General features: G+C 38.9%; 1 protein-coding gene across 3 annotated transcripts in view; it reads left to right on the forward strand.

Annotated features, from left to right (window-relative positions):
* GRB10 (growth factor receptor bound protein 10) overlaps window positions 1-18,103 on the forward strand; it is a 144,131-nt gene that overhangs the window by 88,636 nt on the left and 37,392 nt on the right. For all 3 annotated transcript variants that reach the window (XM_021546879.3, XM_021546881.3, XM_021546880.3), the window contains exon 5: window positions 2,125-2,266. In XM_021546879.3, coding sequence (XP_021402554.1) covers window positions 2,125-2,266 — 142 coding nt within the window. The remainder of the gene's footprint in view (window positions 1-2,124; window positions 2,267-18,103) is intronic.

Consider the following 18,103-nt stretch of genomic DNA (forward strand, 5'->3'; position numbering starts at 1 on the left):
GGACTGGAATTCAGGCTTCAAGTTGAAAACTCTTGGGGAGTATATAGGTGATGTACAGGTTCTTAAAATCTTTTTAGGCAGCAGGAGGAAGGGAGCTCCTGTCAATGCTGAGTGGTAAATTAATTTCTTTCCTACTAGTTAACAGTTTGTTCTTTGAAGGGTCTGAAAAGTAATATAATAAAAGAAAAATTCCAAGCGTAGAAGGGGTGGCTTCTAACTTTTAATACTGATGTATTGCTTATAGGAATAGTATACCTAAGACAGGCAGCTTTTCTATTTGAATGGGTATGCAGTGCAGCTAAGTCAGCTGATGATGCCATCAGTTCTACAGGTGTTTCATAGTTAACCTTGGATGGGACTGTAGGAGAAAATGTACTCTCTGGAGTCCTATAGCTGTTGATATTTTGTAAATATCTCAGTCAAAACACTTAAATTATTTTTGGTATTTAAAATCTTAGCAACTTGTATTTTGAGAACACTCTGCCTTTCTGAAATCTGTACGTGCCTGCACACCAGAACTCCTGTTTATCATCACCAAAGAAGTAATGGTGAAGCTTCTATTCAGGGTTATCTGGACCTATCTTGTTTCCCACCAGAACAGAGTGATTGACTCTGATCTCCTAGGAATACAGGTTTATGTGTGTATCACTTATGAAGTAAATGATGCACTGGCAGCAATACAGGCACAGCAGAGCACAGCACACAGAATTCCCAGCTTCAGGAAACCACACCTTTCAAATTGTATTGAGTCTGTGGTTCCACTTCTTACAGTGGAGGTCAGTAAAAAACTTGCAGTACAGCACCCTGTTGCACAGATATGACATGTCTGCTGCTCTGAGGAAATCTTACACTGTCCTTTTACCCTGTGCTGTAGAGAACTGCACACATGGGGAGCACAAAAAAAAAAAAAACGAAGCAGATCAAGTAGTTGTTGGCATAGTTCATAGTTATTATTGGAACCTGCTATTTATTGCAACCCTCCAGATCTGTAAGACTTATTCATGGAACATCAAGGCAACTAAATTACAGGACAAAGTTACCTGTGGAGCATATTTCACAGTAGTTAAATTTTGTCATCTGCCAGGTACAGGCAAAGACAATGAGAGTACCCAGAGTGGCAGATGCTGCTGTGGGCAAACCCAGCAGTTGTCTCCCAGGCAGCTCTGTTGAGGAAGCTCTGCTTGCTGAAGGCATGCAGAAAAATGAGAGCAAACTGGATGTTTAATGATTTGCCTTTCAAATCCGGAAGTTAGTTGATTTGGAAACTTTCATGATTGCCACTAGATGGTGCCTTCTGCTTAGGCATGGAAGGGCAGCCTTCTGCAGTCAGCTGGTGCATCTTCAGTGGTGATGCCCGGGCAGCAGGGAAACCAAAAGCCATCTGTGTAGTCACAAATAGGTCTTACAGCTTTTCTGGTAGGTTTTAGTTTTTCTCCAGGGGTACTATAGACTGGAACTTGAAACTTTGTTACATGTAGACTCATGAGGCGGTGGATGCAAACTTGTCTGAACAGTAACTGTGCAGCGGGCATAAGATGGGAGGGTACAATTCCAGCTAATTGTTTATTGCTAGAGCCACGCCTTTGCCTTTTCATTTCTCCGGGAAATGCCACGTTGCTTCGAGATAGAATCTCGTATTCTAATGAGGCAACAATATTGCTTTAAGTCTCAGCTTAGAGAACTCTACAGTAGGGTAGTTCATGTTTGTTTTCAAATCCACTTGGAATTTGGTTCTGAGTGACTGCCATTGTTTTCTCCTCTTTCACATTGGTTTGGAAGAGGTTTACTGACTTTCTGGGATACACAGCTTAAGCTTGTAATCTAGTGCTTACAACAGTGAGTACAGATAGATATTTCTGTTCATTTTATTTGCACAGTTACCTCATTTACTCACACAAGTAATCAAATTATCAGCAACAAAAGAAGCATGGATGCCTGGTCATTTTTTGCATGCAATTACCTACTTTGTGCTTGGAGCTGCTGTAACTGTATAGTAGTTACCTAGAAAAAGAGTAGGTTTGATTCCTTGTCTTTAGTGTCATTATCACAAACCCTGGGGGAGGAGAGCCAGGTCTAGTGATGCCAATTTGCTCCTCTTAATGCGTAGTGCTTCTGTATTTGTAGGCGTCTTCAAGAAGAAGAGCAGCAATTCCGAACATCATCTTTGCCGGCCATCCCAAATCCCTTCCCAGAACTTTGTAGCCCTGCAAGCTCTCCAGTGTTGGCCCCTGGATCTTTACCTCAGAGTCAACCTGCTAGTAAGCATGTGAGTATGGGATGAAGCTTTGGGTCATTCATTTGCGTGCAAACCAGCAGTGGAGTACTTCATTTTGAAGGCAGAAAGAACGCTTCCAGATAAGTAAAAAACACTTGTGGACTTTGTCTGTGAGTAGGGCAGCACTGGCCGAGAGAGTATCTTCAAATAGGCTTCAGACATTTTTTTAAAAGGGTTGTAAAAAAGATGTGTAAAAATGAAGTAAGCCTCTTTCAGATAAATGCATGTTGTGAATAGAGCAGTGATGCTTAATATCCTTCAGATTTTGTTATTCAGTCTAAAGATGTACTAATTCTGAAGTCAAGTGAATTATCTTAGAGTTGGATGAGGATCTGTGCCTTTTATACTGCATATTCTAGGTGTCACATAAACACTGAACAGCTGAATTTTTTAAAGACATGGTGGTGCTTTATTTGCTGTTTTTCATGAAGCTGCTCAAAAAGCAAGGGTGTTCTTATAGCTTGTAACTAGGCACAGCTCATTGTAACGGAATTTAAGGGGAAGGTTGTCCCATGGAAAGCTGGTGGAGTAATTTTCTGGGTTCTTAGCAGTTAAAATAGCCCAGTCTGACCTTTCATGTGGTTCGGAGCAGTAACTTCAGCAACACAGCAGTATTTCTTCTCTGTCCTACTCCACTCTATTAGAAACAATAATCTTGTTTTGTATCATTCCTCAAGCACACTTGAAGACTACAGCTGGGCTCAAAAACATTTATTTTGTAAGCTGTGCTGACCTGCATGGGAATGAAATATGAGTTACTCTGGCTATTGCTTGCAACAATTCTGTTCTTGAGTACCCAAAAATATTGAGAAGTTCTGTGTCACTGCTCTATTAGTTTGTAATTAGCTCCTACATCCTCTCTGGGAGATAAAGGGCTTGGGTACAGCTACAAGCAGGAGACCCAAATGTCTGCCTTTGAGTGGTCTGTGTTGGGTTACAACACATAAGTTGTAACAAAAGTGCCATAAACAGCTGCCCCCTTTCCTGAGAGACACAGTGCATCTCCACTGCTTTTACTGTATTTCTTACACATACAAGACAGACAGATAACTAAATCATGCCCTGGGAAAAACAATGAGCCATCCCATTGGGAATTTAGCACAGGGCTCTGTCAGAGACCCAGGTACTAGCTAAGCAGAGAGGCTGTTTTGACAAGGCAGTGACTCTGGGGAGATAAAACTGGGGCAATTTTGCCTCCTGGCACTTGCCAGCAGGACAGTAGCATAGCTGTCTTTCTGAAATAAATTTTAGTTTCTGATAAACCTGTGTTTACTCTCTCCAAATATTATCCTGGTTCAGGGTTTCTTTGCCTTTTAGCTCAATGTTTTACTAAAATTACCCAAGCCACCTTAAACTTGGGTCTGTAAAACCTTAAGGAACACTAAATGATCTGTGAGTCATTTTTTCATTGAATTTAGAAACTAGTGGTTTAACAGCAGATAAATATAAAAATAACCAGTCTTTTAATGTATGTAAGAAGGATGGCCATAAAAGCAGAATAAAAAGTCTTCTATTTTCACAAGTTTTACCTTGTATTTTTTTAAATTATTCTACCTCACTTTAAAATTAAAATTTTTGACAAATGTTTTGAAAGCCTAAAATGAAATAATTTCTATTATATAGATATGCCTGTTGCTAAATTTTTTAATCAAAGACAATCCATTATAGTGTTAAAACCTTTTAGGGTACAAGCTGAGGAGGTAAAGCATGTTGGAAATAATGGTTTCTTTTGCAGATGCAAATACAGTGATCGTTTCAGCCTATCAACTCATTGGAGGCAGTTGAGAAACAATGGATTGGGGTGAGGGAAGAGTAGGGAAGTGTTCTTTTCCTCTCAAAGTATTTTGCTCTCTTTAATGAAGGGTTAGAGAAACAAAACTGAACAAAACCTTCTATAGTTAAAGTATGAATGGTAAAAGAGAGTAGGTTTGGTTTTGTCATTAAGGAAGAAAACTATCTCAATTTTAAACATGGAATATCATTGAGTAACAAAATAATCTCTCTGTTCAGTCTCTTGATTTGTTTAACTCAGTTTTAGTTCTCTTCACTAATCTGCTAAACATCATGAGTAAAAAAAAATAATAACTTAAGAAGTGATATACATCCTTCCAACTTCAACCCATTAAAAAATGTAGATTTAGGGAATTTGAGTAAATTATTTGACGACATGCTCTGGCTGAGAGAAATGTCTGTGAATACAATACAAACTACTGATTAACAAAATGAGTTATGAGTTTAGTTAAAGGTGTTCAATAGCAAGTTTTAATAACTGGCAGTTAGGGAAAATATGTTGTGCTTTAAGGAAAATATAAATACAATATTAAATGCTAACCTAAGGTCCTCTGCTTGTAAATTACGAACACAGTTTAAATTGGAGATGGGAATGAGCCATTCTGTTTACATGGGATATATGAGGACCTAGTGAATTCCTTTGGTGCTTCTTGAGCATTTACAGGTAAATAAGCCAACAAATAAATAAGCAGTTCCAGCCAGCAGTGCTGCAGCTCTGATCACACAGGGCATCACAGCACACACGTGGGGTGGAGGAAGTGTTGCTTTTGGTCAGCTCGTATTTGTGGCACTTGAGAGGGTCTCAGGTTAATGTAGCTTTTGGGGATTTCAGAAAGAAGTGAGTATTTTGTTTGCTGACCATGTGAAACAATGGAGAGATCACTGGGAAGCTGGGGGTCTGATGACTTCATAAGAAAGGAAATGTTGGCATTGTTCCTCCTGGAACACCTCACTGTTGTTTAATAATTGTAAAATATGACTCTGTGATTATAAAATCTAGTAGTGGTTATGCAAGAGGAATTTAAAGATCCAGTCTTGTTAAACATAGAGAGTCTCATGTCATATTGCCAAGTCTTAGGCATAAAGAAATGTTTGAACTCTGTTCAAGTTTTACTGAAAGTTATACTTTTTCCCAGTTTATTGTTTCCTGTAGGAAAAAGATGCATGTGTGAATGAAAGAGTGAGTAAAGAAGCTTTCAGGTCATAAAGCTTGAATTACATTTTTGGCTGAAAAAATGGATATTGTCTTTTCTCATATGAAAAATTTTATTTTGTAGCTGGAGCCTGACATACAAATTTCTTGTTGATGCTGAGTCTCTTTCTTATTTTTTTCATGTAGTTGCCACTGCTTTTTTAAACAAGCAGTTCAGAGCATTGCTTTATGTACTACTCTGCATTTGTTTCCTACTCTTGGCTCAGCAAAGAAAGATAAAAACAGTAAAGCAGTGAAAAATAACTGTAATGAACCGTTCTTACTTTTTTGTGCTAGGAGCTTTTTTCTGTCTTCTCATGATGACAAAGCATTTTCTTTAGTGTACTCAAAAAAGTGCATTAATTCCATTTTTTAGAAAATATTTTTACGAGCTCTGTTGGGTAATGGTACTAATTTCACCACAGCAGGAAGCAGTATGCCACCTCTAACTCTGCTGCCAGTCAGGCACTGAATGAATACTGCTTTTAAAGCTGATGGATACAGCAGTGTACTGCAGCTGCCCCCCAGAAGACAGACAACAGTGGGAAATAACAGGTCTTCAGTACTAGCACAAAACTAAGCACACCTGTAGGCAAATGGGATCATTTAATGGGAGAAGCAATCTGGGAAGTAAAACTGGAGTGTTAGGCTTATTGAAATAATTTCAGATTTGTTTGTTAGGGTTTTTGTTTTTTTTTTCATTCTGGATAATCTTTGCTTTAGAAAAAGAACTTAATCTTGAGGGTAATTTTTTTCTGAGCATCTGAGCATATGAAGTTTGAGAAACTGGCACATAATTAAGTAGTCAAAGAGTTAGAAGAGAAATAACTGTGAACTTTTAGGTTACATTTCAAAGGCTATCCTGCACTGAACAACATCCACAGTGGCAACATGTGTGCTGATAGGGTTGTGTGACCAAACAAACCTGGTGATAGACATTAAGGAATTATTTGTAATTAAAGAGATACATGCCTCTTTGGAGTTCACCAGTATGATCCTTTATTGCAGGTCTGCAGGTGGAAATGGCCCACTTTGAGCTTACTTTTACAGTGAAAAATGTTAGATGTCGGGTTGCTGATAGAGAACAGCACATGGGTCTGTAAAAATTGACACAGCTGAAGTTTTAGTGATGTAGCCAACCAGCTGGTGAGGACCTGAATGAGAAATACCAACTGGCTGTGCTGTTGAGTCAGTAGCTACTTCAGCTGCTGGTGCGGTGAGACAGTGCAGATGTCTTGTGCTTGGAGAAACCATAATCCTTCAAGTGGAGCTAAGAACAAAGAAGCCTTAAGCCCTTGAGTTGAGAGCAGCATTGTCTGTGAGCTTGGACAGGAGGCTGACAGGAGAGGAGCTCTCTGATCAATGCATGCCCAATCATTCCCCTCTTCATCTGTGCCTGACTTTGTCTTCGAAGTATCACCCATCTGCCCATCACCACAGAGCCCAAAACTTCAGCAGATCTCCGAGAGCACTCCCGTTTTCCATGCATAGGAAGGGCAAGAAAAGGCAGGAGCAGGAAGGACATGGTCTGGGTGATATCAGGGTCATTGCAAGACTACTTGATATTTTTCTCTTCCTATTCCTCACATCTTTGTATGTGGGGCTCATGCACACCTGCAAACACAAGATCACCCCATGTCTGAAGAGGGGGAAGTGGTTGCAGGCCATGAGAAAGGACAGCTGAAAATTTTTAAGCATTGTTTGCTTAACAGGATAAATACATTTGTCTAAGAAAAATGGAGACCAGAAAATTACACCAGTCCAGACCAAACATTTGTCCAAAAGATTGCTAAAAACATCAGACAGCTACCTTACTGCCAATTGAAGTCCATCTTTGTGTTGCTGGTATAAATGAAGAGCTAGTTGGTAACTTAGGTTATAATTTCTGGTTGTGTACAAATATTTTGGAAAAAGCATGCAATAATTACATGTAGGTCACTGCAATGCCACAGGATATTAGGCTTAAGTATCTTGTGTGAGTCAATGAAGCTTTCAACTGTAAAAATAGGGCAAATTTCTCACATGCCCCCTCTATACAGCCCAGGCAAACTTCCAAAATGCACCCAAATTATTTACTCTTTTCTAGCAAGTTAAATTCACAAATGGGTATGAATTAATGTCATTCTCTTATCCAGATTTAGTTATCCTTCAAGGGAGCTTGTGTAAACAGACGTCTTAGTTTTTATTGTTCTAATTATATGTTATGATGCACATTTTTTTATTTTTCTTCCCCCCAAAAAATTATGTTGGCTCTTTTGAAGATGTGGATGTTGATTTTCTAAAGAGAAGCTGTACAAAAATATAAACTTCTGTATAATACAAGCATTATGTACTAAGTTAGATTTTGCGTGTGTCACAGTAAATTTTGTACTTGATTCTTCAGTGGAACAATCTTCAGCAACAAGACATTTTGAAAATAAATGCTGACATCTAAGTGGGTCAACAGGGCATTACTTTGTCTAAACAGGCCAAATTTATAGCTGGATATAATCTGGTCATTTCCTTAGGTCTAAGTCTAGGCATTCCCTTTGGCCCAACTGTAAAACATGAATATTTGCCATGGCACATCATGCTGTTTCTCTCAAATCTTTCTTTGAAGCAAGTCTCTTACACTAAGTAAATAAATTATATATAAATTGCTTGCAGCATGTTTAACTCAGATGCTTTTTTTAAAGATAGTTGCAATTGTGTTTGAAAAAAATAGGGAAAGAGCATGCCTCTGCTTCAGGGCTGTGATCTAACTACATGAAAGCAGGCCTTTCAGTGCCCTTGTCTCGTTTGGAGTATTAACACTTCCCCAAACTAAATGAGCTAAATTTGATGGGCAGGGTAGGAACGATGTTGCATTACTTGTTGTCTTACCTCCTCTCTCATGGAAACATGTTGCCCTAAAATCAGGGTGGGGGTGAGTTCACATCATGCTGAAAGTCGCATTTACTCATTACTGAGGAAGAGAATGATGACTATCTGAGGTCTAACAAGCTTTCTGGACTACGCTAAAGACCAGCAGCCCTTGGTGCTGTTGGCGCTGGTCACCAGGTGGGTCTGCAGGCTCTCCAGCTGGAGCCCTGCATGTGGCCTGCTGAGGACTGGGATCAGCACAGAGGCAAAGCTGCTGTTTCTGCTTCTTCATGCTTCTTACAACAAGAAACTTTGTGGTAGAAAGAAATGAGTCTCTTTGTTCTTGCTTTTTTGGAAAGTGCCAAAACAGTAACAGTAGTTGCAGTCCCAACATGAATTACTGGAAATATTAAGGGCATCTCATGCTCAAACCCAAGACTGTGTTATTTGTTGGGATTTTTTTGTTTCCAATGACACAAACCTGGCCCAGCTCCCAGGAGCATTTTGGCTCCCTACCAAGTGATGGTAGTGATGCTCTGGCCATGGGGGTGTGCTGGGAGGAGGGCTGTGTGCTCAGGACGACCAGTGGGGAATGCATTGTCCTTCTGATGGATGGAACCCACCTGGCCCAAGCCTGCCTTGCTCCAGGTGTCCTGGTACCCCACTGGGTCTCCAGCCACACAGTAATACTTGCAGTTGTTTTAAAAAGCATTGCACAGTAATAATACTGAGCAGTCTGTAGTATTTGCACCACTAGCTGCATTAGTGTGTTCATACTACATTTTTGTGTGCTTCTTAGTTACGTGTGCCCTTGCACATTTTCTGCACTTGTTGCACTTGCTGTGTTCCTCTTGTATTTTATTAATGGTAGAATAAGAGTAGAACTTTGCTGTTCTATACTATGATCAGGAATTACAAAACTGAGGGGCTATCAGGCTGAGAAAGCAGTGAAAAATAGGAAAGCATAATATGAGAGGAATTCTGATTTTCTCTCTGCCTAGTGCAGCAGGCAGGAATGGGTTTTGGTGTAAACATAAGTGCAGTAGGGAATTAAAAAAAAAAAACAGAACTAGATTGAGTGTCCGTAATTATTCCATAAATGAATGGTTGAGATGAATCAGAGATGTCATTGTGCTGATGGCCTTTAAGGAGTCATTCAGCAAGGTAGGAATAGCCACACTGAGGCTGTGTGACATCTATACTGTCTGGACTCGAGGTGTGAGTTCAGGTCAACTTTAAACTTTTTTTCTATTTTGGATAGAAGCCTTTTTGGACCTCTGCTACCCAGTGGGGCTGGTGAAAGAAAGCACCATCTTATAATTTAGAGCCTCTAGTGTGTGTATCCTACGTGATCTTGTGGCACCACTTTGTTGCCAGCAGCTGATAGGTGAGCTGACCACAAGTCCTTCCTGAGATGAGCTGTGGCAGCTCTTGCAGAGCTGTGCTGGCACCTGCAGCTGAGCTGCTGGTGATCCCTGGTGATGCTGTGGACGTATGGAGTGCAGGACTGGGAAGACACCCAAGTTTTTGCTTGCTTGTTGGCACCTACTTCTAGGAATGGAAGGCAAAGCCAGTGTTTAGTTCGTTCCTTTCCAACCCATCAGCACAGCTGCTCCTTAAGTGTGAGGAGGGATGTTGTTCATTCAGAGCAGGTAAAAGGCTTCTTTGGACTTCTTTTAATGTCCTGGACAGTGACCTGTGCCCACGATTAAAGTGGAAATCTATTTGAAATGTCCATCTTCACTTAGGTGTTGTTTGTGTGTGGATGCGTGGGGAAGAAGGAACTTGGAGTTAGTTCATTGTTTTGGTAATAGGATGTTCTTGGATTGTGCCAGAGCTTGCAGATATAGTTTTGTTCCATTTACTAAACAGGGGGAAATGTCAATTGGAATTTAATACCAAGTTAATTAAGTCATTGTGGGATGAGTTTCAATTCTCTGTGCTCTTGATTTATAGCCTCCTATTGCTATCAAATTCTTATTGTATTATTCTTCTTCCTAATAGAAGTGCAGAATTACTGTACTAAAAAGTGATTTTGTTTTATTAATGTAAGTACCTTCAATCTTTTCTTCAGCCTGGCTGTAATCTGAATATAATTTATAAAATTAGCATAAAAGTGAGTTTAATCTGGACTTGCTAAAGGACAAGCCATCATTGGTTCATAGAAGCTACATCTCAAGTTTCTCCACTGGCATTAGGATTGCTTGTTCTCTCCAGTGGTAGACCCTGCTGCTGCTGGGGTTACTGGAGCTGGTTTCTCCTGCTGCATTTCAGGTAGCAACAGAATTGGAAATACTATTGTTGTGCTTTATTCCTGGGCTTTTCTGGTGTTGCTAAGGGAGAAATGAGTAGCACTCCAAAACAAAATGGATTGACTATCAGCTGGAAGTTTGGGTCCAAGATCCCATGTTGAGCATGGGATGTTTCTGGGAAATGTGAATAAAATAGCTTTGTCACAGCAGACTTAATTCCAGTGAGATTTCATTAAAAGCAGAGAAAACACTGTTCTGTACGTTTTTATAGGAAAATGGGATGGAAGTGGGAGAGACCTTTAAAAGCTGCTTCTGTGTCTTACCAAACAGGTGCCACTTTATAGCATCTAGGTCTTTTTAGTTACCCCTTCCATCTGCCTACATCTCTTGTCTGGCCAGAGGGAGGAACTGCTCTGTTTTTTGGGGCTGTTTAGAGATGGGCTATGAGGACACTGCTTCACCCTGCACACACAGAGTTTACAGTGTGCATTGTCCATCCAGACATTTCATAGGAATGTTATCTATGTATCTACTGCCGAGGAAGCATTTCTTGAGTGCTGGGACTGATGCCTGTGCCTGACAGTCACCAGGGAAGGTTGGCTGTCTCACCATGTGCTGACCCTGCTCATGTTCCTCCTCTTGTCTTTTACATTCACCTTTAAAATTTTTCTTTCCTTACCATCCTTGCCACAGTAGGGTAATTAGAATAGGAAAAAGCTGTTAATAAGGAACAAACATTGCTCAAAAAAAACCCCCAAAAAACCAAACTGCTGGGAAAAAAAAGGTGCAAAACATTAATGAGAGTATTCTAAGCTAAATACCAGTGTCTGCGTAGTAAAACACCTGGATTTAATTTTACAGACAAGTCACCCTCAGGCTTCTGTGAGTCATTTGTGAACATGTCTTTGCCTGCAAACTTTTAAGAGCAGCTAAATACTCTGAAGTAACTTGCTTGTCACAGTGTTGCCAGTTACAGGTATTTTCCCTATTGTTTGCTAAAATCTACCAAAAACAAGATGACCACAATGTTTCTGGAGTTTATAAATAGCTTTACAAATGTTTTCAGCAATTTTCATTCAAGTACTCAGTTCTGCTGAGCAAGCTATAGATGGGGTCTTTGATAAGCATCAGGTATCAGGTACAGAGTTTCAGCATTAAAAATACCTGTTGTGCTTCAGTTTATGAATGCTTTTTACTAAGTTGTTACAAACTCCAGAGCAGTGAAGCACGTTTGAAGTGTATATATACACACACACATATATATATATCTATATGATTGTGTATAGGAGAAAATGAAAAGATTGCTTGCAGTACTGTCACCTTATAATGGATTTATGGGACAGCTTGAAAAGAAATAGACATTAAATATATAACGATCACTGTCCTCTTCATGAGGCACAGAAAAGAAAGCTGATGTTACAGGAATAATAACATTTAGTCATTCAGGTAAAACCTTCTATTTGATATTCTCCATGTGTTTTTCTGTGTTATATTCTGGTTTGTTCTGTGTAATTTTTTTCCATGTCTGACCTTTGAACCTTTTTCTTTAACAAACTAGCTTGTTAAAGCTTTGTAAAGCTCATCCAAGTGAGGCTGAGCCTTGCCTCTTGTTACAGTCTTGTCAAATAAGCATGCTTTAAAAGGCAGACTCAAATAAGTTTTGCTGAAAAATGCTCTTGCTGCACTTGAAGCTAATGTCATTCCATCTACCATTTAAAAGGTCCTAAATATATTTAAGAACCTCTTTTGTTGTCTTCATGAGCAGTGCTGAGACTGGGTTTTACTCCTGAATGTGGATCCAGTCAATGTTTTAGGTGAAAGTTTTGATTCATGGTTTTTGATTTTCTTTGAGAATACTTACCCACCATGATTTGCATCCTAGTCTGTCTGGGGTTTTGGTTGATTTTTTGGCATTGAGTTATTTGTTGGGGTTTTTTTTTTGCCTGCACAGGTGGAAAAAGTAATCTTAATCCTGAGTCTTTCATCTTCTGCAGAGAGAGGCTGTCAGTTCAAGGGAAGTGCTTGTCAGCTGGGGGCCATGAGAGTACCACATTCAGTTCCAGGGATAAAGATTGTCAATTTCTAACCATTTGTACAATGTAACACATTTTTAGTATTTTCTAGGATTTTAACAAGAAGGAGAAAATCAGGAGGCTGCCAGCTCTATTTGTGCAAATGTACCTTCAGTGTAATTTCCCTTTGCTCCCAGTGAGTATTCAGTTTGTTACGCTGCATGTGAGTTACAAATGAGCATTTGCTTACAGCCTAATTAAGCATAGCTCAGAGCCGTACTTAACTGCAACACTTCAAGTAATACAGAGGAACTTCAAGACAATCTGGCTAACAAGAAATTAACTTTGTGCTCTGCCCAAGGTTGTGCTAGCTGCTGTCTCCGTAAGGTTTCATTGTGTCTTGCCCTCTTTGTCCGTGGAATAGTACTTGAGCAATCTTCATAGGTCACAGAGAAGCCTTTTAGGATTTCAATTACAGCAAGAAATCCTGCAAGAAGTGAGACAGATACAGAGCATGATGGAGTCTTTCCAGTAAGTAGAGAGATTGTCTGTGCACAGATACTGGCTTTGGGTTTCTCCAGCAGTTCATCCATTGATGTCTGAATGGCTCTGAGGTGGCATATAATCATTAAAATGAAGAAGTTGAATGAACTTCATAGGAAGCTTTCTATATGTTATTTTTATCCCTTAAATAAATAAATAGCCTAGTAGCTCTGAAGATGGTAAAATAAATTTTACAGCACTGTAAACATGCTCACATCAGTTTCTCTGATTTGCCTCTTTCCCAAGCTTTCTCCAATGTGCAGCTGTAAAAGCTGTGATGTTTAACTTGTCTATCAAAATGCTCAAGGATGATGTGCTTTCAAAGGACTTGTTTTATCCCTATGCCAGAGGCCAGGAAGTGCTAATAGCCCTACATTCAAATACTATCCATTAAGAAAGGGGAGACTCTAGTAAAATTCCAGCAAAAATAATACAAAAAACCATGTACAGTGTCAGACATGATTCATAATGACTGCATTCTTTGAGTTTGCAGCAGTCTCCGTTTTCTGTGTAATTGAGTTCATCTCTACTACAGCTTTATCTTCTGAATATCTTAGGTGCAACTTAGTGGCAATATCTAGGTATAAGGACTGATGGATTGCGGGGGAATTGGTTGATTATCGTCATTTTTTATTTTAAAATACACTACTGTGGGGAAGGAGAAAGTAATTATTTTTCCTCTTAAATCATGTCACAATATCTATATAAAATTTCAAACCAGTAAGGTCTCACTGAGTTCAAGAAATACATTGGAAATACTTGAAGAGGAGGTATTTAAAATCTGGATAGTTGCTCTGATTGCTTGGCTTAGACTTGCAGCCAATGCAGAACTCTATCCCTAATATAAAAGGACTTCTTCCAAGATTTTTTGTTCAAACCTAATTGTGTTGGTGTAAAAACTTTTGCAAGGCCAATTCTTCTACAGTGACTTAACAAATCTTTTGAATGGTTGTTGAAGACTATTTCTTTATACTGGGCAATTCTGCTTTTCCACTATAACCATAATGAAGTATTTTTGAAGGATATATTTGACTTTGCATAACACAAATACAAATCAAGTTTGTATGCTGTAGCTGAATTACCAGTATCTGGAAATGAAAATCTATTTTGATTATTGATTGCATATTGAATTATAAAATGCGTGGATTAATGTTAAGACAAACTTGGTGGTCTTTACCTACAACAGACAATTAATAGGAATGGCCACTGTTCTTATATTATTTGCTTGCAGTGGCATTTTTTTTGCTGCTGGAAAGTAGCATGTAGGCTAATGAACATATCATTATAGTTGTTTTGCCTAACTACAAAGAGCCCTTTTTTGAATCTCAACTTGGAAGAAGTGGAGATAAAAAACCTTTAACTTCAAAGGATGGTATTGGGATTTCTTGGTGAAGGAAATCTTTATGTTTTTGTGTCTGACTTTATATCATGAGTGGTCAAATCAGCAGTAGGCTCAAACTTAGTGCCTAAGTCTCATAAAAGCTCTGTTAGAGATTTGGATTTAATCACCCTTAGGTTGTCAGATCTCTGGTGTCAGATGCAGTCATGGTAGTCCCAGCCTTTTACTGTCCTTACAGTCTGCACACAGACCTCTTCAGATAGATGCTTGCTTCTTGTCAAAAACAGAAGCAAGTGCTGTTTTGGGAAGGTGCTGCATTCCATATTTTGCTTGATGGGCCTTACGGTCTGACCAAGGGACCTTGGTGCATACTCTGTTCCTCCTCACCTCTTATTTGGGCTGCTTGTCTCCAGTTAATGGTGACACAGAGAAGTATCTTTCAAGTGGTTTCATGCTGTCTTAGGGTGGTAAAGCTATAAAAGATGATAGGTTGCACAAGTGCCTCTTTCTCTTTCTGTTGGCCATAGTGGGAACCTGAATGACTAGTGGAGACAGGATGTACTTTGACTGGGGTGGCTAGTGACAGCTGAAATGACTGCCACCTCTGTGTAGTTCAGGAGGAATGTAAACCAGGTAGTGATCTGTGATCGTGACGATCCTTTCCTTACCCTAAGTTACTGAGCTGTTTTATTAGGACCAAATTGGGCCTTTTTTTCCTAAGTGGGAAATTTTTGTTGACCATGTACCTGAATGGCCAATGTCCTCAGTTACTCCTGGAAAAAGCAGCAGAGTTTGTTTACCTGTAGAGATGCTGGCAGCTCCAGGGCTGATTCTTTTCTCTCATTTGTTAAGGGCCTGTGAAAAATGATGAGTTTCATGTCACAGTCTTGTTGTGCAAATTCAAGTCAGTACTCTTCCACATCGGTTTAGCAGTTTCACATCTGTGTGCAGTGTTCAGACATTTGAGGTACCCTTTTCAATAGAGGAGTATAGATAAGACTTAGAGAGGGAATACAGACTTTCATGGACAGATGGTTTTAGCCATTGGTACTTGATACACAATAGTGATGCCAATTTTAGAGAAAAAAGACAATTTAGTAACAAATGGGAATCTGGGCAGGGAAGTATCTCTTCTTCAAGAGCCAGTAAGTCCATTGAGGGGAGAGCAATAGCAAGAGTTTCTAAGGGAGAGGAACTGGACTGCCATTTCAAAAAGTAATTTATCTCTGATTTGCTTTCTGATTTTTTACAAGGGAAAGCTACTATCAGTTCCTGTTATGTGTTGAAAACCAAATGCTAGAAACTCGAGCTGGTTTGTGAAAAAGGAAAGAGGTTTAATTTCCCCAACTGATTATCCTCATTACAGGCAATCAAAGTCATTAAGATCTCTTACAGATTCTTTAGCTAACTAAAAAAGCTGAATTTATCATCTCAAGGTGTTTTCCATGTTGAACCCCAGAATGAGGCTATCTGGTAATTTATTTAATCCAGTCTTTACACATGGAAAATAATGGTGTCTGCAGAGAAGATTAAGACGTTTGGCTTAATGAGGCATAGCCCATGGAATGGAAGAGTGTTATGTCACACTTGAAGAGAATGTACCTTTTCACTTCTTTAAACAGGGTTTTCATGGTGTAGCTGAAGGAAATTAATGCACTAGCTATTTTGCTATGTTTTAAAAATTGCAATTCATAGGGTGCACAGGTTGGCAAAGCCTTGGTTGATGTGAGCCAAGAAAATTTGAGTTCACTGAAAGAAGAACCTACAGAACTCTGGAAACAAATCCTGAGTTATTACAAGTTACATTTTAGGTCTGATTAGTGTCAGTTATGTTGAAGAGTGTATAAGCAACAGTTGAACCAAAAATATTTTCAGTACTGAGTGGTTTTTTTGTTGATACCTAGCAGGTATCAACAAAGCACTTTTCTGTGCTGTGCAAAAGGCAAGATAGATGTTCCTCCAGTAAGAAGCCTTATGCTCTGCCACCACCCAAAGCCACCAACCTTCTGAAGCTTAAAAAGGCAATCGTTTTCTTTATGTTAGAATTGTCTCTACAAGAATGGATTGAGAGTGATAAGTAGTGAAATTTGCTGAGGTCATCAGATTTGGTTTGACACAGTTAGAAATGAAGTATTAATTAACAGTTAATATTATTGTCATTTATTAATACAACATGTTTTTAAAGGACACTTCAAAATAAATTAGTTTTCTCATGTACAACTATGTATTTTACTTATGAAATTCTACATGGCAATTGAATGGAAGTATTAGATATTGAAATTTGAAGTGTATAGAATGATATTTTAGTGTATGTTATTAGTTTACATAAATACAAGACTGTAATAAGCATAGAGCTAAGGGAAGCAAATCTTAGTATTCAGATTCATATCAAACCCAAGCTGCTGTCTGGGGAAAGAAGGGAAGGGAAAAACACTGTTTATGTTGAAATATATTTGGTTCAAGTTTAGTTTAGAAGGGAAGTAAATTTTATGTTGTCCAGGACCCTAAGATCCTGAGATGTTTACATGTCCTCCCTTGTATGTTGATCTAAATTGCACTTGTCCCTTTTGAGGCTAGCTTTCTTAAACTTATGTCACTGGGTCTGTGAGCCAAGTGCACAGCATTTAAAAAATGTTTTATTTTGAAAGGGAATGGAATTATGCACTCATGGAAATAGAAATTTCAGAATAAGAAAGAAAGATGTCCAAAGCTTGATCTACCTTCTTCCAGTCAGTCAGGGGAGGGGGGGATGGGGGGGGGGGGGGAGGGTGGCAAATGAATTTGGAAAAAGGGATTTTCCTTTAATGAACCTGACACCAGTGCCTTTATATTCTTTTCCATTTTCTCTATGGTTCAGTTCAAGAAGGTTTCAATGACCCAGATTTTTTTCTCAGCATAATCCTAAAGAAGATCCAAAGAAGATCCATGATATAAATACAGAACCATCAAAATCCTTTGAAAAAAAAATTGTCATTCATGCCAGGACAGAGATAAAGTTACTGGTATCTTTGCATGGTGGATTCGTTTAACCCCTTGACAATAATTTAGGGAGGGGGAAAAGGGGCAGAAGGAAGCATGCTTGTAGGTAATGACATTTATGTGTTATCTATAGCACATAAAAATACAGAGTCAGCTCCCTTGTCATTTTGGAGTCTTAGAAATGGTTGGTTTCTCTATGATCATCTACAGTAGAAAGGCCACTGTTAAAAGATTTCCCACTTAATATCATGCAGAATTGATTTCTAAGGGTGTCGCTTATCTTAAAAGATTCACCCAATGTTTTCTCTATTCCTCTTGGGATTTTTTTCATACCCTTTTGCTTGCACTAAACAAAGAAACCAGGCATGTGAGCTAGTTGAATATAATTGTCTTTTTAATACAGGTAATTATTTTAAATGTTTAATGGTATCCTCATGAAAATTGTTGCATAAACTTTTCAATTAGAGAGAAGGCTCTTTGATTGCATTTGTGTAAAATATTTAATTGGGTGCACAGCACAGAATGAATATGTTTGGAAATTATCTCAGATTACCTGCTTGTAGGGGGATGCCTATAGGGAGGAGAAAGCTTTGCTTCCAATTAACTTCAAAGATAAAGTAGTTTAATTGGAAGCTGACTGTGCCTTGACAGCTTCAGAGCAGCAGTGACTTCCATGTAAAATAATCTGAAGCAGATGCTGAATGAAGAAGTAGCATTTTCTTTCATGCAGCCTTTGGCATCAGGTCTCTGGCATTATGTTATCTAGTTCTATATGAGGAAGCATTTTTTTATTGTGACATTGATTTCAGTACAGTACTTCATATTTATACCTACGCTGTTAAGTTCATCAGCCTTTGACAAACAGACCATAATGCTAAC

This window comes from Lonchura striata, chromosome 1 (genome assembly GCF_046129695.1).
Source record: "Lonchura striata isolate bLonStr1 chromosome 1, bLonStr1.mat, whole genome shotgun sequence".
Lineage (NCBI taxonomy): Eukaryota > Metazoa > Chordata > Aves > Passeriformes > Estrildidae > Lonchura > Lonchura striata.